This window comes from Thermobia domestica, chromosome 1 (assembly GCF_964235325.1).
Source record: "Thermobia domestica chromosome 1, izTheDome1.hap1.1, whole genome shotgun sequence".
NCBI classification, from domain to species: Eukaryota; Metazoa; Arthropoda; class Insecta; order Zygentoma; family Lepismatidae; genus Thermobia; species Thermobia domestica.
This window is the reverse complement of record NC_137454.1, coordinates 302,506,492-302,530,475: the sequence shown is the minus strand read 5'-3', so window position 1 is coordinate 302,530,475 and position 23,984 is coordinate 302,506,492. Positions and strand designations below refer to the sequence as shown.

The 23,984-nt window shown below is 32.6% G+C and overlaps 1 protein-coding gene across 3 annotated transcripts in view; it reads left to right on the top strand.

Moving 5' to 3' along the window:
* Nucleotides 1-23,984, top strand: part of LOC145661745 (uncharacterized) — a 575,920-nt gene that overhangs the window by 450,355 nt on the left and 101,581 nt on the right. For 2 of the 3 annotated variants that reach the window (XM_081727086.1, XM_081727082.1), the window contains exon 3: nucleotides 20,650-20,788. In XM_081727086.1, coding sequence (XP_081583212.1) covers nucleotides 20,650-20,788 — 139 coding nt within the window. The remainder of the gene's footprint in view (nucleotides 1-20,649; nucleotides 20,789-23,984) is intronic. The other variant, XM_081727084.1, reaches the window with a different exon arrangement.

Below are 23,984 nucleotides of genomic sequence, written 5' to 3'. Positions count from 1 at the left end.
ATATATCCTCATTTCACGTATACATAAATTTACACTGTATTTATTACTGTCCTGTATAGGAACAAGATTAAATTGTTAAATATGAGCTAAAAATTAGAGCTTAATATCTCAATTTCTTTGGCTGTAATTCATTCCGAGCTATAAAATTCATATCATGCCATATGCAATACACACTGATAAATGATTGTGCTATTACATTTCTAACTCTTTAACGTTTAACAAATGATAAATATTTTGCAATGAATAAGGAAAGTGTAGTTGACCCAAGATAGCTATTTACCATTTGGCGATAATGCATTTTGGCAATTTGACCTACAAAAATCCCACCAAAAAATTTTCTGCAAAGTAAATGTATGTGTTCTTTAGGAATTGTTCCAATGGTGCAACCCATAAAGTAAAAAGAAGATAGAAGACATCTCATAATTCTTAGCCTTCCTTTCTGTTCCTTTCTTGGGTGCCTGAGATGAGAAAGAGTCTTTTCGCTTTCATGTTTGTATGTTTTTTTTTGTTTTTTTTTTTACTTTGATTTGTTTCCAGGGGGCGTCTGTCTAAAGCAATAAATCTTAAGGTTCTACATTCGTCATTATGTTTCTACGCTATCAACTAGGTTGAATCTGCGTATTTATTGCCGTACACAGATATTAGTGAAAGACAAATGTACGCGAAAGTAGAGGCTGGATATTTTCGGGTCGCATCTATCGTACCTTCTTTCTGGATGGAGAAAACAAGGAGGATTTCTTTGGAGAGATTAAGGGTCTTCTCTACGCACTGCGCATCGTGGTATTTTCTTTCTGGATTTTTGTATTCTTAAAGGTATTGCATAACGTAAAAATTTATAAAGTAGAATTCCTGTAAAGTACGTAATAATGCAAGTGTATTAAAATTATTTTTTATAAAAGGAACAATTTTACGCCTCGTGTCTATGTCATATGTATACGTTCTCTGGCGGTACGTAACGGTGCGACGTACCGGAACCTTCTATTGTCTTAAAAAGGGGTTGACAAGAAACTTCAAAAATAGCAAATAGTAAATATATAGTTTTATTGACAGAGTTTTTATATTAATTTTCTTTTCTTTCCTTTCTAAAGAATGAGTTGCGAATCCTTGTTCCTTCTTGAAATCCGTTAATTGTAATCAGGGACTATAAATATTTGAGCCCTTCTGTCTCTCACTGGATGGCACGTCCTCTCGCTTCCCCCTTTTTTTTTCCACACGGTAATATATGAATCATAAAGGCTATGACAAATTCAGATACCTTTTGAAAACAAACAATAGCAGCATACTTTCGCCCGTTTATATAAAGAGAAAAAAAGCGAGAAGCAATTCACTAAAAAATATTGATTATTTTTACGTTTATGTGTGAGAATCAAACATTTTTAAAGCATCTTAATATGTGTGAACGTAAGAGTTTTTAGCTACAAGACTGCAGTGATATGCTACTGGCATCATCATTATCATCATCATCATATTATTATTATTATTATTATTATTATTATTATTATTATTATTATTATTAACAATAATAATAATACCCTGAAAGGTATGCAACTTTTTAACCATTATGGACTCGAGGTTCAGCGTACCGGTACCTTTATTTTTTTATTTTTTTTTAAAAAAAAAGACGTTTATATATATAAACAGATGGTGAATGCAACGGAATAATAATGGAAAATGGTGCAATGAAGAATAAAAATAAGTGGAAAAACGGTGAGAAAGCTTGTGGACACAATTATCCACCAAAATACATATTCCAGGAATCGGATTTTGAACCCCTTACATGTGAAGCAAGAGCTCTGTCACTAAAACATCGTACTTCTCTTTGATCTCCCAAGTTACATTGTGATATTTCATAAGCGCTAAGGTGATGATTTTAAGTTAATCGTTTTCATTAGTTATATTTGTATTAAGTTTTCTATATTTATAACCATAAATAGAAAGAGACGAAAAACGATCATCTTTTAATTAATCTCATATAATTTATTTTTGAAGTATAGAAATCCACTTACTAATAATAAAGTCGGGACGTCTGACATGGTAATGGACGTGATTTCGGAACCCACGTAAATAGTAAATCACGTTTTTGGAAATTTTTATGATACATAAGGATGTGAAACAAAATCATTCAATCAACTGCGATAATAAATCATGTTATGCGATAATAAATAATATCTCACGGATACTGACCAGCTTATATTACAATATGTTCTAAGGATCAGACTGCCATAAAATTCAACTTTTTATGTTGTCCTGAAATTTACTGGTATTTTAAAACTAGGATACAAATATAGGTATATCTTTAGAACCGAAGAGAACTGTAACAGAAAAAATCAATTTTTACCACTTTAAGGTTCAACTATTTTATAAATAACTGCAGCAAAAAAAGAGAAAATAAAAAAAAGAAAAGAAAAAACTTTTCATCAAAGTTAAAGATATACTGTATGATCAATTTGCATATCATCACCACCATCATAGGTATTTTGCTATTTTGGGCAGGTCACTTGCCGCAGCTGAGATGCTTCCATGCTCCACGGTCTTCTGCTAACCTCCTCGTCTTCATGCACAATTTTTCTGTTTTAGTATTGTCCTGCTACGGTAGGAGAACTGCAATCTGTGTCGTGGTGCAGATTTTCTGTATTGCGTTTGGAGCCAGGTCAGCCTAGATGGTGCATACGTACTCCTAATCCTTGAACGTATGTTTCGTACAGATTTTCTAGATGCTGTAACACACTCAGTTCTTTTCTCCTTATTTATATTTTCAGCCAGATGAAAAATCTAGATGGTAGTTGTGATGGTCAAGAATGGTACCGTGAAGTGTTTGTACACAAGCAGATAACATTTATCAAAGCACATAACCACGATTTTCTGTATCCTGCACGTGGTGTCGACGAAGGACACACATGATTTCAGTATACTTGGGGCTGTGTAGATCGGTCCTGGCTAAGTAACAAACCAATACGTAGACTAGTATTTAAAAAATCATGTGTATGATACGAATCCTGCTAAATTTGGCCTCTTTGGATTCCATACACTAAAAATCAGCTTTTCTTGCACTTTCGGTTCAAATATTAACTTCCATAGAACGTATATACTAGTAGAAGATGAAAATGGATTCCAAATTCCAAGAACAGACTTCATCTCAGCTTTTCTTATACTGAAACCGGAAGTAGTAAGAACTAGTAGCTGAAACTTCAAGTTTGAGTAATGATTTATATACACTAGAGATAGCCAGGAACTGCTTTTGATGTTCATTCTGTGTCGTGCATTTTCGGACGGCCACCATTATCGAGCAATTTCGCACAGTCCTGTTTATCGGATTTATCATTCTGCAGGTGTCGTGCATTTTCACCACACGGTCCACCTGTCAATCACGTGATTTCACTATAGGAAGAGGGAGGATGTAGGACTAATGAGAACTAAATAAGAACTGAAAAATAGCAAACATAAATTAAAATAACTACGAACAACTGCAATTAATACTAAAAAAAAAAGGAGAGCTTAGAAATTGTTTCACTTTCACAAAAAGAACAATAAAGAAAAATAACCAGAAAATAAAATAAACAAGATCAACACACAGAACAAAAGATGAGCAAAGAAAAGTTATAGTAAAGAAGAGAAAAATAATAACATTAACAATAGGAAATTGAAATAAATGAGAGAAAAGTAATAACAAAAAACTATCTCAAATTGAAAGAAGTGAAAACAAAAAGAATAGTAAATGAAAATAAATAAGAACAGAAAAAATAATCAAAAACAAAGATAATTAGGAATAGAAGATAAAACAATCGGAAATTAAAACAAACGAAAAATAAAATAAGCAGTAAACCAGAAAATTCAGTCAGGAAGTTCAAAAATAGAAGAAAAATGTGCCTGCCCCAGAGCACAGAAAAAAAGATGTGATTTGTGAAACACACAGCACACACAGCTCCATACTCCAAGCTGGTTCTAGGAAGAACTTTGTCATCTTGCTATTTTCCGAACGAACAGCAAGTCGTTAAGATGGAACTTTCATACTCCTGCTCATCATCAATCCATTTCGTACAATTCATAGCTCATTATCCCAGTTTTTGGAGATAGCTCAAGCTCCTCTACTGGGTTGTTTCTTCTATGCTTTTGCCCATTTCAACTCCATATTTCTCTTGGATTGTTTGGATTATCCATCCACTGTTCAATGAAATAATCTTTGAACTCTTCGACTTTCTGGCCAGATGAACAGTTCTCCATGACAATGAGCCAACTTTCATCGATCCTGATTGATAGTATTAATGCTAATGCACTACAAATACGAACATAATGGCATACATTTTCATTGTGGAGTGTTAGGTGCGGAAACTTTTATCCACACTTAAAAAAGTCTTGGAAGGTATTGCCTCAGGAGTATGCCACCTGAAATAAAGATGTATTTTTCAGCGCCTCTGGTGGAAAGTTTTGAATTTCGTACATATAAAGGTGTTTGACGAGGATGGCTTTGCCATTCCATGACTACTGTGAAAGTGGGCAATATCTGTTCTGCTGTAGTTAACTGTAACGTAATTACATATCACAATTGTCAGAATTAGTGAATTTAACAGTTCCTTCGATAGAGAGAAATGTATATAATTTCAAAAGCATTGTTATATAATTACATAGAAGTGTTAATCTTGTTTATGATATTGTGCGGTTCAAACATTATGGTGCTCCATAAAATAATTAAATTGGAGGTAAATATAGTTATATGCCAGTTTTTGGCAGTAGATGAGTTTTTGTATTTGTACGTTATTTTCTCTGATTTAATATATGAATTTATTGAGGAGTATATATATATAAATTATTTGCCAAAGGCCTATCAGGAAGTTCTTAAATATAAATTTATGAGAAATAAAATAATATTAGTGCATTGTATTAGGGTATATTTTGCAGATGGGTTTAAACTTCTCAACTAGACTTTCTGCAAGAACGGTTTTTGAGTAAATATATTTCAGGATATCAATCTAAAGATTATTATAAATTACTATTCTTGTTCAAATCAATTTCCACTTTATATTTCTCTATTACTTTATTGTTATAAAGTTAGTCATTTGATGGATACATCAACTTTTATTTCTATAGCCTTATATTACCTATTTGATTATTGAAATATAGGTTTCTTTTTTGCTATTCAGAAATACGTGTTGATATCATAGAACAAGAATTATTAGAGAGAATATAACTAATTTTTGCTATAGAATGAAGTTCAATTATTTTCCCTCATTTAACAATTATCATTGTAAGGCTTGTCTCCTAATTTAGATAGTTGTCCTGGTCATTAAAGACTGGTGGCCCACGACGGAGCTATACCAAGGCACGTTACAGGAGATATGCTTCAACGAGATCTATACTCTAAATCTTCTGTCAAATGCTCTGGTAGAAATGGTAATGAAAGTCAGAAACCTATGAATTTGGAAACACAGCACGCAATGCATTGATTTCAGCAAGCTCAAAATCCAGTTTCAGCGCTCGAGGCTCGTTCTGGCCAAACCACATTTTAAGAAATGTAAACAGTTTTATTTGACAGCAATGCATACAAGACTGGTATAACCAACGTCTTATCATGTGCTTCCTATATCTGCATGTATGGTGTACAATTGGGAAAAATACTTGCAGTAACTCTTAAACGTTCTGTCAAAGAAACATTGCATGCTGTCCCGAAGTGCTGGTTTCAAATCCTTGGATGCAAACACAGAATTCGTTCGTCTTCTTCCAGTGCGTCATAAAAACGAGATACCATCTTCGAGCTGAATTATATAATCAGGAAATCATATTTTTCTATGAGTCGGTGCACCTTGATAAAGTTATGCCGAGGGTTTTCCTTCTAATACAATTTAAACCCCCTTTCTTCTGACGATACGATAGTATAGAGATTATTAGATCCAGGCCTTGATTAAGTGGAACACCCATTTGTTCTTTGCAAATAGCTGACACTGGTGTAAGAATCTCGTCTCTTGCTCTTTTCTGGCAGTTTGCGAGATACGAAAGCGACTGTCAAACTGCAACGTCAGATATACACTGGTGGTCTCTTTCCACAACTGCCATGCCTCCTTCGGTCTTGAGCAGATTAAGCCTGCCATTGCCAATTATCTTTTGTCTGTTGATGCATAGCTAAAATAGTAGAAAACATCGGTTTATGAAAGAAGCAATTCAAATATGTATTTGCACACACACACACACACACACACACACACACACACATCACAATTGCAAATGGACAAAACAGTTTACAATTCATATGTATCTTTCCTTTAAAAAAATGAAACATAAAAATATATGCGAATTTCTACTCTTACTTTCTTTTACACAATTACGTATGTGTAGATACCTCCCTATTTGATCAAACAAAGTGTTATATGAATGAAGCTTAATTTAAAATATTATAAGTATTAAAACAATGTATAAAATGTTTATGCTTTAGAGAAGGCATATACTGTCCTCCCAGATGAAAATTTAAAGTTATGTAATTTCCAAAGTTTGCATAAGATTTTATATTATTGCTTATTTTCGAGTGTCTTAGGCTCTAGGTGCCCAGTTTATGAAAACAACAACGAAGAAGACCAAGTACACATTAAATCTACAATATAAACGTTCCTATTTCACCTCCAAAAACAGAAATGAATATGTATTACGAGAACATATCATAACACTTGAAGCCCAAAGAAAACAAGAAACTTGAATTTTTAGAGAAAATTCTAATTCTACTAATAGGATATTTACCCATACTGTATAATTCCTGTAGAAACTATATCAATTTCCGGAAACGCTGGAGTGGAAATGTGTTTGACATGATGAATCACGTGATTGACAGGTGGACCGTGTGAAAATGCACGACACCTGCAGAATGATTAATCCGATAAACAGGACCGTGCGAAATTGCTCGATAATGGGCACCGTTACACCGTGCATGCTCGAAAATGCACGGAATCGTTGATTCAGCGTTCGAAGAACAGATTCAATCTCTCACACTATTCGTCTGTTACAACTGGAAGTTATAAAATTACCATTTTCTGTTTCGGTATTGAAGTATCATAATTTGGAAGTTTACGGAAGTTTCATAATGTGAAACAAATACATGTTTATTATTTTCCATAAGTGTATTAGAAACAAATAAATATCCCCATGTTTTCATAAATATACTGTGTAAATAATTAATGTTAATGAGAAACATTATATCTTCATTAATAGAGTTTTAATACAACTAACAGGATAAATTCCTAAAGAATATGTGTGGAAAATACGCACGACCGCACGAACAAACAACAAACAACTACTAGGTGTGTTTAATTATAGAAATATTCAATTAATTACTTGCTCTGCTTTTATGTACATGCAAAATAAATATTATTTAAGTATCAACACCAAAATAACAGCTAATGAAAAGTAAATATTGAGTAAATTTAAATATTATAGCAAAACTGATAAACAGTTGTTCAACTTCATAGAATTCGAATTTTAAATATATGAAAGACTGTTCAACAAAATTATATAACCCCATCGTTTTAATGGTATATAATACAACAATATTAATCATACTTACGTATTTACATTGCCTATATATAAATAAAGAGACTGTTTTTCTCCACTACAATCTTGGTTCAAATCATGTCTAGTGTCAGCATTCAAGCACGCAATATTATAAATATTATCAATCAAGAAATATTATAAAACAATTTCCTATTATGCACTTATATTTTTCATTCCCATGTCTAAGTTTCGACACTTCCTTTCGTACTTCATACTTTCCGACGTCTACTTTCCTTATTTTATCTCCATGAGAAGATGTAATAATTATTATTCAGTTATCTTATATCTATGACATTTAGCATTGTCTTGGCAAAATTATGGCATAATTCAAACACGATGTCTTGATCGCTAAAAGTGTCTTACCTGCTTCTCTAGTAGGTAACGTTCGTGCCTTTGATGCACAGGTTTTCGAGTTCGATTCCCTGTGAGAAAGCATTCAATAGATTATGGTGGATCCAGCTTAAACTAAAGGTCCATGTCTCATATAGTCTCGGGGCTGAAAAGTTGATCGCTGTCAGAATTAGAAACTAAAGTTCAAAATAGTATTACATACTTCACCCTTGAAAGACCAAGGGGAGGGGTCAATTTTGCCCGCGAGTTCTTTTTTGTTTAGTTTTTAAGGATTAATATGTACTCAGGATTCTCGGTATTTTTGTTATTGTTCCTTTTTTTTTTGATGAAAGGTTCATTTTTGCTTTTTTAAAAACTTGAATATACTGTATTTTTTGTGGAAAAAATAATAATTTATGTTGTGCTGGCCGATTTGACCCCTTGATCATAGGTGTTACCCATCTTTCTTATCCCCAAAATTTCTTCATTTGTTTTTTTATATCTAAAACTTGTATTATTTTTTTAAAATGTTACTTTTCTCCTTTATATAAACACTTAGGCTTTCATAGAACTTGTCGAGTGTTAGTTTTCTGCATAGTATTATAAGAAATTTGGTATAATAAGCAGTTTTACGCATTGTGTTTAGCCCGTTGTTTACAAATAAAAAAGCACAATTCCTCGAAAAGCTTATTTTTTGAAATTTAATTCAACACGTTAATTGAAATTGAACAAATATACTCTGAAAGCTACCTAAAACCAGTGCAAGAAAATTTACCCCCGCCCCCTCTAAGTCCTTCACGTAGCAGATGCGAGCACGGCCTTTCTAGGGTTAAATGCAGAAGATAGTACGTAGAGATGATTCATTCTTTGTAAACGATTGTAAATAGGTACTAATGCAATCTTGCGTTAGCTTATGAATTCCAATTATTTCAGTATTACATACTCAAATCATTATAAGAAATACAAATTCCCTCTATAGGAATGATCCCTCCTATAATTTACCCTATGAATTTCCCTCAGCAAATTTTTTGAAAGGAACATCCATACATATATACACACGCACTCCCTATAATATATATAATTTGATGTCAGACCTCCAGATTTAATAGAATGTTGATTTTCCTTTTTAACGCCAAATTATATGAATCATAAACCAAGAGTTAATCGAATCCCGGTCTTGAAATTCAAGAGTATGAATACCATGATTGAGCCTTATCGACTTTTTTAGTTGACCCTACCAATTCTAGTAACAATGCCTCTTGCAGAAAAAAGATAAAAGGGATTCTCATGTTATTATATGAAAGTAGTAACTTGCATTTAAAAAAAAGTATATGTTGCGTACACAATGCAGCAACATACGAATATTGAAAATCAAAACAATCTTGGTGTAATTAAATACAAGAAAATGAAAGTAAACTGAAATAAGTTTATTGTAGAACGTGTTAGCAGATTATGTAATTAACACTTGATATTTTAGTCACCGTCGAGAGAAAAGTATCGTTAATTGAAGAGTTAGAGTTTAGCAGATAATACTACATTTTGTTCATATTTATCTTAATCTTCGTGGTGACATGTCTTTAGTAATTTCCTTAAATTTGTTGGCATTTTATTAATTTGGAACTTATACCATTGAAGAAAAGAAATGATATTCCAACGACATATCCTTTTTACAGCCTTCGTGGAAAACTGTACCTCACGAAAGTTGGTCCAAAGTAAGTGAACATTATTATCGTATTAGTGTTTTCTTACATTTGGTCCTTATTTTTACTTTCATTCTTCATGTATACACATTTATTTTTCTAGTAACAATGTCGTGCTTGATACTTGGAAATGAGAGCATTCACTTTACATGAGCATTTTGCCAAGCAACTTCTAGCGTGGATGCTACTTAATGCTATGTTTTAAATTGCAACAACAGTTTTGTTTTTTATTTGGCATCCAAGCTGAATATAATTGCAACAAACGTTCTTTTGGTACATGTTTTTTTTTTGTATTGATTTGTATTTATTTATTTTTTTCTAGGACTTGTTACTATTACAATGTTTGGTTAACGGTTGTATCATATGTTATGGAACAGAATTACGCAGTAATGTTTGTTTTTTGTTTATTTTTAGACATTTTAAATGTGTTTAGTTTTTCGATGGAATGTTTGTCGACACTTTTTTTTAAAAAAATAAAAAGTTTTAATTAACTAAATTAAAGTTGAGAATGTGTGAAAGTAGTTTGCTGCTTTATATACAGTATTGCATATGTATTTGTTTACATTATTCAGTTTCGAGCATAGCATTTATTTAGTTAAGATTACAATATTATTCACAATCGCACTTATGCAAATTTGTATTTCTTTAAAACATAATTTCATTACACAATCGATTAAATTTATTGTAATGACTACATCGAGGAATTTATATAAGAAATATTTATATTGCTAAATAACCTTTATGTAGCAAAGAAATTCCTTCACATATTTATCAAAATGATTCTACAAATTTTAAAAGAAATAATAAAATTGATGATAGTATGTGTGCAGAGTTTAAAAGCAGCAAGAAATTTATCACAGTATAGTGTAAACTTTAAAAACACAAAATTTACCAAAACATTTATTTTTAAAAATGGAATTGTAAACTAAATAAATTGAAACTATGCTTGCAATATGGTAATTTTTTAGCTTAAAAAATTGTATGTTAAAAATTTTTGTTTTGTAATATTTTCAATTGTACAAGCTTTGCTTCTAACATACTTAAATCTGATTTAAACTATTCGCTGAGCAAAACAATACGTTTACTGTAATACTGATATATATTAACGTGTAACAGTTTGTCAAATATCCATAGGCTTCCTCAGACACTATGACTACACAGGTAGTGACAGATTTAATATAAGAGACAGTGAAAAAATCCCCCTGATTCCTGATTGGCTACCATAAGCTACTAGAGCCAATCCCCTGTAGTGCTGTGCCAAGAAGAGAGAAGGTTAGTCAGTAAATGGAAAGAAGCAAGATTTCTTGAAATAGAAGGCAATAGAGTCATGAACTGGAATTCAGAACTTATAATTGATGAGCAGTGGGGTAAATTTTAAGGAGCCTTAAAGATTAAATAAGTTAATTGTACAAGTTTATTTTTGTAAATTTAATATTAGTGTGTTTTATTTATGTAGTATTATTTATTTATATTATTCATTTCTTTATTATCCATATTCAAGAGTTATTTGTAACATTATTTTGTAAATTTGAAATGAAAATGAAATGAAATCTTTAAGTTTTACGTCCCACGCTTATGCCGGTTAGGCTAAAAGAGACAGTGATGATGAGAGATACTGAAATGGTGGAATGAAGGAAGTGGGAAGAAACGGGAGAACCCCGAGAAAACCCAGGAGCACGGTGTTTGTCCACCACAAAGTCCACACGGCGCGAGCTGTGATCGAACCAGAGACCCCAAGCTTCGGAGGTGAACCCTCTACCACTGAGCCCCTTTGTAAATTTGATTAGGTCTAGTTAGGAGATACGAGTGAATATGGTACAAACAGGAGGGAGGGAAAGGGGATTGGCTGTAGTAGCCTATGATAGGCCATCAGGTTTTTTTTTCGCTGTCTCTGATATTAAATCTGTCACTACCTGTGTATTCATGGTGTCTGATGAAGCCAAAGTGGATAGTTGGCGAAACTGTTACACGTTGATGTATATATATATATATACATACACAATAAACGTTTTTTTTTTTTTTTTTTTTTTGCTCAGCAAGTAGTTTAAATCAGATTTTCCTATTATTTCTTTCATTTGTTTCCAATTGTGTTAGTCAGAAGAACATTTGGACTCTTTAACTGTAACAAGCCAAAAGTACATAGGTTTCTTCAGTTCTCTTCGTGTTAATTAGCTTTGGTTAAGACAGTTTTCTAAAATTGTAAACTTGTGATTTTCAATACAAAGGCTCTCCATAAAGATGTTCAGGGAACAACAAGAATTTAAAAAAAAAAGTCTTTGCTTTTGTACGAATAGATAAATTATTTGGGCTAGAAGTGTTCAATTTAAACACATCCTGGGTAAAAGAAAAGGAAAAAGTGATATGAAGAATTTCAGTTGTGCCCTTTAGGGTAAAGCAGGTGAATGATGATGAAAGATTTAGTGGAATGTGGAAATGGAAGGAAACGGGAGTATCCAGAGAAGATTCACGGCGGTAAAAGGAAAGAAACATAATTTGCATTTACAATATTAGCAATTGAGTTCCTAAGGTTTGAGTTTTCAAGGATGGCAAGAAACGTTTGTGAATTTAGTGTAGTGCAATTTTTAGTGATTTTACACAGCTTTTATTACCTAGGTATTTACTCATCTAATTATTTCGTAATTTTATCGTAAATCGTATACAGTATAAAAATGAAAAATATTTATCTTAAAACAATTGAGCTCCATCTCTATAAGACAAGAAAAAAAAAAGAATCTTCTCGAAGATTTGGAAATACGTTTTAACGAAACTAAGGATGAAGAAAACCTTATGAACTATTAAAATATTATCTGTTTCTAATGTATATAACTAAGACAATATAAAAATTAATATGTAAATTCATTAACTAATTAATATCGGGAAAGTTTTTTTTTTAATCTTGTTCTCAAATAGGGTTTTATTCTGTTATAATCTTATGCGATTTAAAGCATTGTGCAAATAATAATTGACCAATCTTCGCTAATGAGATAATTACTGTAGATAACCAGTGAATAGTGTGTTTATTAAGAACATATCTGCTACTATAATAAGGTAATACACCATAATTTGGTACAATTAAAACAATTTTTTAGCCGAGGCGGATTATACCTGCGATTTTAATCTAGCACTTTATAGGTGTTAAATGAAATGGGAGTGGAAATGGATTATGTTCTTCTTCAGTAATGCTGCTAGCAATGCATAAGTTGAGTACAATTTTGACGTGTAAAGCATTAGGATAGATATAACAGGTTTAGTGATCTGAAGATAAGGTAGTAAAATGTATTTAATATATGTTAACAAAGAGTGATTCTGTAGAAGTTACTCATATGAAGAAACTTGATTAAATCAGGGCAATTGATATTAATAGTTGGTATCAAGTGTAATAAAGAATAATATTTTACGTTAAAGTACGTGTATGTATTGTCCCATTTTGATTTTGTTTCAAGCTTGAACCTCGGATTCAAATCTTATCCCACAGTATTGAGTAGGCCAAACCATAATATATTCAATATATTCATAATATATAATTCAAATAAATCAATTCAACAAGATGGCGAGATCACGAATGAAGCTACATTTGCTAAACCTTTCGAGAAAGAAGAAAGAAACGGAGAAGTATATGTTGCAAATGTAAATATCCCTCACTAGATAAGTTAGTATGTTTACATGTCGTTAGATGGAAAGCATACAAGACGAATTAACGTTGCAGAAGGTGGTAAATATCATGTTTAAATTGTGGATAGAAAAACTCAAAAAGAAGGAAGAGGAGGCTGTTTGTAAAGATAATTTTCAACATAATCATTGGAATACCAACTCAAATCCATCTACTATGGTAAATGACGTAGAGAAGAATATTGTATCGAATGGTAATCAGACAAAAGTACAGAAATGTTATGTTTGTGGACACTAGCATCCATTGAATCATTATCCTGTAAAGGAAATCGGTTTCAGCAGCTTAATACGTAGTCAGTGTAATTACATCGCAAAAGCTTGTAACCTACATCAACAGACAAGATTGTTTAAATCTAAAATAAAAGAATTAAATAATTCTGAATTGTAAGACACAATCCATGCAGGGCAAAAACATACCCAAGGCAAGTTTACTATAGCTATAGATGATCTTTTACTTGCTGATCAACAAAATACGAGGTGATTACTATTGAACGAGGACTTGTTTTCTGAACGAAATGAAACTGTTACAAAGCTATGTAACATTATAACTTCAGCATTTAGCGTACAATCATTTCTACAGGACGAGTATTTCTGCTAAGAAAGTTTATAAAATTTTGGTACAGTTGTAGACCTAATATGTTGAAATGAATCGAAAAATTTTAATACAACTGTATGTTTAAATAAATTGAAAACGTGACGAAAAGAATGCAAACCGATGACAATGAATAAATCACGAACAATAAATGAATGGAAGGATGTGAAGGCCAACGATATTGCTAGTAAGCAGGTGATGGTTAATGTAAGAGAAAAAACTAAACCAATGAAATTAAATTAAATAATGTGTTACAATGTATTAAGATAACGTTAAACAACGAATTAATGTCCTTTCTGAAGATGAAAGTAAAGAAGGTGCTACAATACATGCAGGTAAAGTGATAGAAGCTAATATTTCGGTATGAAAGAATTGAAAGGAAATAAGTGTAATGATGGTGTGAAGATGTTATAAGAGATAATGGCAAATAAAATGACGAATTGTCTTGTCAAAAAGTAATAGTTTGTAACGAAATGCTGCGTAGACTTACATTACTAAGGAAAAGAGAAACTAGAACGAGAAAACAATGGAGAGGAAAGAAAAGGAAGAATAGGATTACCAACAACTCGATAATTGAAAAAGCAATGCAAGGGGGAGAATGTTGAGAATTAAATTGTTTGAGCAAGTAATGTTCAATAATTAAACATAAACTGGATAAAAGAGACCATATTTTTTTTTGGATATATAATATTTCTTATTGTGTTCTGTTACTGTAAGTTTGTAATACTGTATATTAGTAATAATCTTAGTTTAGTTTTAGTGTATGCAAAACGTTGTCATACAGAGAACCAGTGTATGGATACCAAGATTATCACTTATATAAAATAGTGGAGGTTCTTTACTATTTATATTAACCAAGAATCTATCCATAGAAATTATTTCATATAAAGGAAATTGCTGTGGACCAACGTAATTAATGTTAGTTGAGTTGAAATGAAAATATGAATAATATTTCACATTGGAGAACATAAATGTGTTGTTCTATTTTGATTTTGCCAAATCTTGCAAGCTCAGACCTTGCATTCTAGATAATCCTTTCATTGTTGTGTAGGCGTAAGCATAATATTTTGACAACTTTCACAGTTAAAAGTTATAAATTTGTATTTTGTTATATTGTGATCACCTTTGGTTGAAATATATGGGCAGTGACAGAAGTTTCTAACTCCCAGGAGTTGCTATAGGCTACGAGGAAACCTTAGTTATCACTGCATTAACTAAAACGAATTTAAAATTCCATTCTATCGCTATCGATAGAATTTTACTAAAAAAAGACTATAATAAGGGAATAAGATGTAAATCTGAATAGCTTTACAACTAACGAAAGTGTGGCTAGCCAGATGACTTAACTAGACGATATGTGATCACAACATCGACTTCGGTTGCCGACATTTCTAGATTTCTAGTTTGGGTTACCTTTTAGTTTTCCTGCCGGGGTATAAGAAGTTGTTACACTCCCAAATGGTGATTGCAAGTTAATTTGAGTCCGGTAATGCATATGTTAGTTCTGCAGTCACACAAGATAAGCAGAACTGGGCTTGAGCACCTAGTCTCAGAAAAGTACTAGGTGAGTTTGATTCTGCCGGGCTATTGTCAAATGTGGATATTGCACTTAATGGTATTCGGGCATCTTCTGATACCTTTGGGGAAACTAAACTTAACCCTTCGGTTTCGACACTGGATGTGCCAGTAGACTACTAACTAGATTTTTGTTTATAAATAGATACATTCTGAGATGGGCCAATCGCACAAAGGAAGTGTTCCATTACTCTTCTTTTGAAGGATGCTAGTAACCGCCTCGAAATTTCACAAGATTTCCTTGGGTAATGTCCTCTAATAAATCACTCCAATCGTGATTAGGTGAAAGAAGGGACAATAGTCTTCTGGGAAATATCTGTATTCTCATTATTCTCTTCATTCTCGGATGGGTGACAGTGGGGTCATAAGTTTTAAGTTACACACCATCAATTCAGAGAAGATGATCTAAGCTTGATCACCATTTCAAACTCTCATTCGAGTACTTTCTTAACTTAAGTAGTTTCCCATTACTTGATGATTTGAGTCAATTCCGCAAATTCTGAATTACTACCAGGGATTAAAGCCAGACCATGCGCATCATGGCTACAAGGTAGAACAAGAAATAATAATTAGAATTAAAATATTCCCTCCTTTTTCGAGTATTTGATGTTATTGAAAATGAAATAGCTTTAGAAGTCAATGGGAAATAAACATATATACCTATACAAGAAATTTCCTTTTCACAATCGTTTTTGCTGATACTGTGTTCCTATTCATGTTAAGCACGAGTACATGACAATATTGCTCTACTTTGTCGCAAAATACAGATTAGTATAATAATAATAACACTTCGGCTACAGTTACAAATACTGTATGAAACTAATACGATCAGATATTTTTCAACTTACTAGACACATATCGGGGCAAGATACACAAGAGTGTGTTTTATGAGATGAAGAGAGAGGAAAAAATTTCAATAGTAATCGAAATAGAGCAATTTTCTGAATTTTGCTTTTAAAAATGGATTATATTCACATGTTAAAAACTTTCACGTTCAGTTTCAAGATGTAGTATTTACAATGTCCGACAATTATATGGGCGGTGTTATGCAACAACCAGTCAACCCACAAAATTTAAAGAAATGAGTTAACCCTGCTGGAGGGTTCGAACATATGTGAGGAACATACTCAAAAAAATCGTGGTAACGCGTTTGCGATCGGTCTGTCGCCTATGAAGAGAAAAGTCAACCTACATAAGGTAATATGGCGTCGAGAAATCTAACTGTGATTTCCCCAAAACTAACTCGTTGTGTGTTGAATGATTGTTGTGTAACACCGCCCATATAATGAGACTGATTCTATTGAATGAAATAACTACAAGACAATTTAATGGTACTTTTTTTTATTCAAAGTATATCCCTCCTAAATCGATACAACGGGTCGCACGGTCGAGTAACTACTGGAACGACCTCTGTTTATCTGTTTGCGGTATGTCCTGAAGAGTTTATGTCAATCCTTCGGACATTTTGAACATCGCCAACAAGTGATCCTTTCAACGGTAAATGGAGTTTTGGAAACACAAGGGGATAGATTGGCTAAATAGGAAGGGTGATTCGGTACACACATTTGCTTTTGGATTAAAAACTCCTGCACGGACGCATTGTAATGAAGCATAATCCAGCTATCTGGTATTGAGTGGTAGTCAGATCGCATACGTCTAATCCTTTTCCATAAACGTTCCAAAACACACACAAAATTCGTAGTGAGCTGATGTCCCTCTGGAAAAATTCATGGTGAATAAATCATGTAAAAAGAAAACAGCATTTTCTTTACTTTCGACTTTTGCAAACACACTTTTTTTTTTACTTTCTAGAGTTGCTAGTAACTTCCATTCAGTACTTGGCGTTTTATTGTTCCATCACTGCGGAAACTAAATGAATTTACAGAATTTATATTGCTTTGAGCAATTGTGATAACCCTTGCAGCGAATGGGGCACAAACATAAATGCAATCATTTTCTTGCCTAAATCTTGTACTAAATATGACGAATCGTTTTCCGTCTTATATTAAACTCCTCTGCCAACAGTCTTAGTCACACAACAATCTTCTGCAAAGCACTCCTCTCACTTTTATGACGAGATTTTCCGTATGCACCGAAATTGGACGACTAGGTCTCGCTTCATCTTCAGTTGATTCCACACCACTCTTAAATTGCTCATACAATCTGAATATCTGTGCACGAGACCAACAAGTATTCCTGTACATATGTCGCATCATTTCCATAGTCTCGGTAGCATTTTTGCCTAGTTTAAAACAGAATTTAATGTTTGCTTCCTGCTCCATGGCACTACCGTGATAAATCTCCCGCCCTTGACTGAATGTGACGTCATAGTTCCCTTCATACTTAATATACAGAGATGCAATATTGCTACTTCGTAGACGAAGGTTACGTCTTTTGTTAGCATAAAGTAATTTCTTTCTAACATTTTTTCCTCCACAATAAAATCAGTCTCATTATATAATTGTCGGGCTGTGTATTATGAATATTACAAAATTCAAAAAGAATAAAAGCAGTGAAAGAGTAATATCTGCTTTAAATTAAATGCTATTTTGTAATACTTAAATGTTGAATAATTAAACAGAACATAAAGAAAATAATTTAGGAAAACTGATGATACCACTAATCATATAACTTTTATGGCACTATTTAGTTTTTCAGTGTTTTTTTTTATACAGCTATAAATTCAAAAAATCACTTAGACCTATCATGTTGACAGTGATAATGTGTGAAAATGTATATAAGAAATGTTGAACTATAGACAACTAGAATGAAACCTTTAATTTCTACAAGTTCTCGCCAAAAGTACAACAATCGCTTAACCAAGTATAACAATCGCCTTCTAGCGTTGCCACCTTGCAAACACGCTGTATAAGAAAACGTGGAAAAATACGAAAAGTTTCTATAAGTTTCAAAAATTAGTAAACCATATAAAAGCATGCCGTTATTCAATCAAACAAGTGAATAGATTCCATCAATACAAAATTACACCAATTCGCGAAGACACAGAGACACTACCATTTACATTGATAACAATTGTTTACCTAAATGTTACAACTATTTTATTCTATACATTGAAGAAGAAAGAAAACATTTTATTTATCCATATGATATGTAAAAAATAAAATTTCATCATTGATAAATAGTTGGTATACAATATTTGTTACGTAAATGTAAAAGTTTTGTGAGCATTTGATTATTACATTATCTCTTTGATAACAAGTCTTCCTCTATGAGTGTGGATACCACCGAAAGTTATAGGTATTTTTCTATGGAACTTATTCGTTAGGACAGATATCTTTCACAAATGAACAGTAGATCAAACTAAATGGTTCAAACTAAATCAATACGGGCAAGACTATATTTCTTACTATAATATCTGCATCTATATGGTAGCTGATATATTTTTTTAAAAATCTCGATTATGTGATTGATCCAAAATAATCAAGGTATAAAAAGTATGTTTAATATAAGCTGTTATTCCGTGAACTGGGTATTTGTGTTATTGATCGTTTTGTATTAGACGTTCATCTAAACTAGAAGAGTTTTACAGTACATAATCATTTTTATAAGATTCTGATAACTGATTTTACAAGTAGTTGCAATACCTTACACGACATTAGCTGTAGCTGACACTGAGCCAAGTGTGTGTCATGTTTCTCTTATATCATATTTCTTTTAACCCGAGTTTATAGACAGATTTCTAAAATACCTATAGTTTCAAATGTAATTTCCATGTAAATCCCCATTAAAATCATTTATTATAATGCCCACTGAGAGTGATATTTATTCCGTTCTTACAAATTTTAGATAGTTTTAGAGTGAAATCACTGGGTTTTATGAAAAAATTCATTGATAGTTTTTCATGGAATTCAATCTCTGACATGTTAAGACCCGGTTTACGTATCGATCTTCAGTGGGTCCCTTAGTTGTACTTCAGAGTTTATACCTATGCTCTGAACTGCCATGTATTGTATGCTTTTCTCTTTAGTATACCAAGAATTGCGTCTCAGGAGATATATAGCTATATGAGCTTGATATGTTAAAGGCTCTTTACTTGCTTTCCTGATGTATGAGTTCATAATGTAAATACCACAATTAATTGCGCCATGAATAAAAAAAAAATAATCAGAAAAAAAAAGTCTCAACTGTTTTCAAGTCACTGGTTTGTTGACGAGTAACCCATGTTCGATGTTTGGAACATATTTTTTTTCTTAGATTAATCATATATTTATATTTCAGCCTTAAACACAATGTAATCGTTTTATTCTGAGACAGGGAACACGTACAAGAAAAGAAAAAAAAAGAAAAAGATTGTTGGAGTTTTCATTAATAGTTTGAAAATAGACTTTCTACTTTTCCCAATTGAGTATCTTCAAATTATCTTTGCTCTCTGACAAGAAATGTAAAATATTTTGAGTGTTAGAGTACTACATTATCTCTTCGGCAATATTTTCCTCTATGAGTGTGCTTACCACCGAAAGTTATAGGTATCTTTTTAATATATAAAATTAAAGGATTGCAATCTGGTCTATAAGACTAATGTAGTAAATTGTTTTGATATTGTCATTTTCTAGGTCTTTTTCTATTCATTCTTCCAGGATAGGTTTCATGTGTCAAATGGGTTTCATGTTTAAGTGTTATTCAAAATTTGAAACTGCAGTTACCAGCAAAATACAGAACGTAATGTTTCGCTACTATGATTAAACTGCACATGTGAGATCACCAACAAAAATATGCCCATTATTTCGTATTCATTTCTACATTTCAATTTCATATATTTTTTTGATTTAAAACAATACACGTAAATTGCTGAGTACTCCTTTTAAAATAATACAGAAAAATCGAAATTGGCAGGTATTATTATTAAATCTTTAGTAAAGTCATACAGAAAAGTAGAGGGCTGCGTGACCACCAAGTTTTGAAACCAGCGCTTTAAACGTAACATTATTTTTAGGCGTATTTATTAGGATTTTACAAAAGAGTTGCGTACCAAGTGTTGTTTCTGCATCTCTTTTATGTACTGCATCATGAAATATAGATAATATGTTCTAGTGCGCGGTAAAAACATATTTCTCACATTGCATTTTTGAATTCTATTGCTCTTTCATATTTTATGTATTAACTGTTGCACATAGAAAAACACACTTTTTAAGAAAACAATTTTTTTTAAGTTATGTGTATTATTGTTGTTTTCTCTATGATTATTTATCCTTGATGGCTTTGTTCGACAGCTGATCTGAATGACGTGTTTAGTACTCTCTGTTGCAGACGGTGGTGGAAGCCTGCCAAAAGAAGAGGATGTGCAAGTTCCAATCGTCTCCAAAGACATTCGGTGGAGACCCTTGTCCTGGGATCAGGAAATATGTCGAGATTGCCTACAAGTGCCGACCATGTAAGTATTACGATTTACAACTGATGTCTGATATTCGAGAAAGTTACTTGAAATAATTAAAAAAAAAAACTATTTATTTTGTGTGCTTCCACTGTTAAGATAACTTCGGAAATGATATATCAACTACAAGGTGGGTACAAAGTCCTGTCACTCTTCCTTGAAGTGCTAAATATTCAAACTATGCAAACTTTAATTTTAACTATAAATGTACACTCGTGTCCAAAATTATTGTTGCATGTCTATAAATATGTTGTTGTAGGAATATAATTTAATAACGAATTCGCCCGGTATTTCTTATAATGTTAGTATGTGTATAATCGGCAAAGATATGTATGTGACAAATTTCATGTCAAAAGAGCAGTAAATAAGAACAATAAAACGAAAATAATACTTTCTTGTCCATTTAGTAACGTTTTGTTTTACTCACTCTACATTTCGTATTTATAATTCTTTTCCTGTAATTTTTACCACAAATATACATTTCCCGATTATACACACATAGTATCAGTATTAAAAGCCCCCTGCAAAATCATTAGCAAATTATATTCTTACAAGAAGACAGTTATAGATATGCGACAATCATTTTATACATGAGTGTACGTACATAACATACTATTGATTGAGTTTTATGTGTAATGGATACTTGTTGCTTTTATGTCTAAAGGTATAACTCATCAATATGGGCCTCATCGTGTTCCGAACACAAAATAATATGTCGCTGGTTCTGTAGGATATTCTTTTCAGCGTTGCTGGAGAAACCCATCTGAAAGCAAATCTCACAGCTTCTTTCAATTCATAGAATAACGTTGTTCGGCAACATTTCTGCTGAAACCAGTATGTTCCCATCACCTGTCGAGTTCCAAAAGGGGAATGAACTAGTTTATTAGGATATTAAGATATCGATGTTGGTTGGCAGTCCCATCAAAAATATATTTGTACCGCTTTTTTGTTTCTGTCCACACCAGCCCATATTATAACATGGTAAGGGTTATTCTCAATCTCCTCATAAAAAAAATAAAGGTTATCTTTTAACAAGAAAATAACATTTCTTGCTCGGGAGCTTCAGTATATGGCGCACTCATCACTAAAATTCACTTTTCCTCGTTTTGGTATAGTGTCGAGTACCTGAAAACGTGCGTCACATGTCTCCTTCTTTCGGTTTAATTCATTGTCAAATAATTCTTGTCAAATTTTGGTCGATATGGATGTAATTTAAAGTCGTGTTTTATGTGTTTGTGCGGAGTTGACCATGAAACCAAGTTCCGCTAAAGGAGTTTGCGAGTTGACTTCATTGGTGATCTTTCCACTGACACCGCGACCTCTCTGCATTGTTTCTTTCTTGTTGATGGTCTATCACTTCGTGGTGTATCCTTAACACTGCAGCTAGAAAACAGTTTCTGTTCCCAACGCAAAAAGTGTTCTCTTTGGAGAGGGGGGGGTCTTGTCCGAATCGTAGCTGAAAGTCCATACACACAGAGGTTTTTTTAGAAGGTGAAAACTGGGGGGGCAACCAGAACCCAGACTGTGAATGATATATCATTAGATCATTATAAACTTTCAAAAATGTATAAATAATAGCTTCAATTATTTATGTCGCTCGAAAAACTGAGGGACCTAGCCCCCCGGCCCCGGGCTAGATTAGCCAATGCATACGCATCAGTTCAGACGTTTTCCCTGTTCTGGGTCTTTCGTGAACCTAAGTGCATCTTCAATGGTATAATCACTTGTATCAGCAATTGTTTATATTACATGAACAAGAAAGAAATACATTGCAATTTCGCTATACATATTTACAGTTTATATAATCACAGTTTACATAGTTTGATTATTTTATACTTAAGAGAAGGTGACGGACTTTGAGCTTGCCTTCTAAGACTAAAAAAAAACCTAATGTATTAATAAATTCAATAGATTAAAGCAAACAAATATCGTATTAACGTGTTTAGTGAATATATTGTCTTCATCATTGCTTTATGTAGAAAGGCATTGCAACACATTGTTAAGAGGAATGTTAGTTTATCCACAATGATTGCGTACTTATTTAATTACATTCAATGGTATTTAAGTATTTAATATGATAACAATCATAAAATAGTCTTATAAAATCCACTGAAACAGAGATTTTTCGCGTGGTAAAATGTAGAAATGACAGTAAGTCTGAAAGCATTGCGTGTTCTTCCACAGTTAAATTTTTATTCGAATCAGGATATCACTTAAACATTAAATCGCGCCAAATACTTTCAGTATTACTATAATTTCTTCATTTTACTTCATATGTGTTCTAAATTTTAGTACATTTTATAAAAGCATAGTTTAAGCAGTATTTTACGGTTATTTTCTTTACTTTTTATTATGCATTTGACATACAATTTATTCTTGAATTTATCGTAGCTTCACAATCTGAAACGTCAAACGTCATTTACGAAAAAGCCCCTGAAAGTTAGAGTGTACATCTCAACTCCTGAGAGTTTTTGGTTGCATAACAGAATTATACATAATAATTAGGGATGGCCAATTCCGGAATTTTTACTTTCCGGAATCCGGAAAGTAAAATCGGAAAATTCCGGAATTCGGAAAAATTCCGGATTTCGGAAAAATTCCGGAATTCGGAAAAATTCCGGATTTCGGAAAAAATCCGGAATTCAGAAAAATTCCGGAATTCGGAAAAATTCCGGATTTCGGAAAAAATCCGGAATTCAGAAAAAATCCGGAATTCGGAAAAATTCCGGAATTCGGGAAAATTCCGGATTTCGGAAAAATTCCGGAATTCGGAAAAATTCCGGAATTAGGGAAAATTCCGGATTTCGGAAAAATTCCGGATTTCGGAAAAATCCGGAATTCGGAAAAAATCCGGAATTCAGAAAAAATCCGGAATTCGGAAAAAATCCGGAATTCGGGAAAATTCCGGATTTCGGAAAAATTCCGGATTTCGGAAAAACCGGAATTCGGAAAAAATCCGGAATTCGAAAAAAATCCGGATTTCGGAAAAATTATTTTTTCTTTTTGTAATCCTAAGAATTTTGTTCAAATGCAAACGAACAAATTTCCTTTTTGTAATCCTAAGAATGTATGATGCAAGTTAAGCTGAAACTTACATCCTAAAGTATACACTACTCAATCTTCCCATGGTTAATGAGATGTAGTCCAAAAGTACGATGTACTCCTAATATTTAATTTTTGTTTTACTGTGATATTG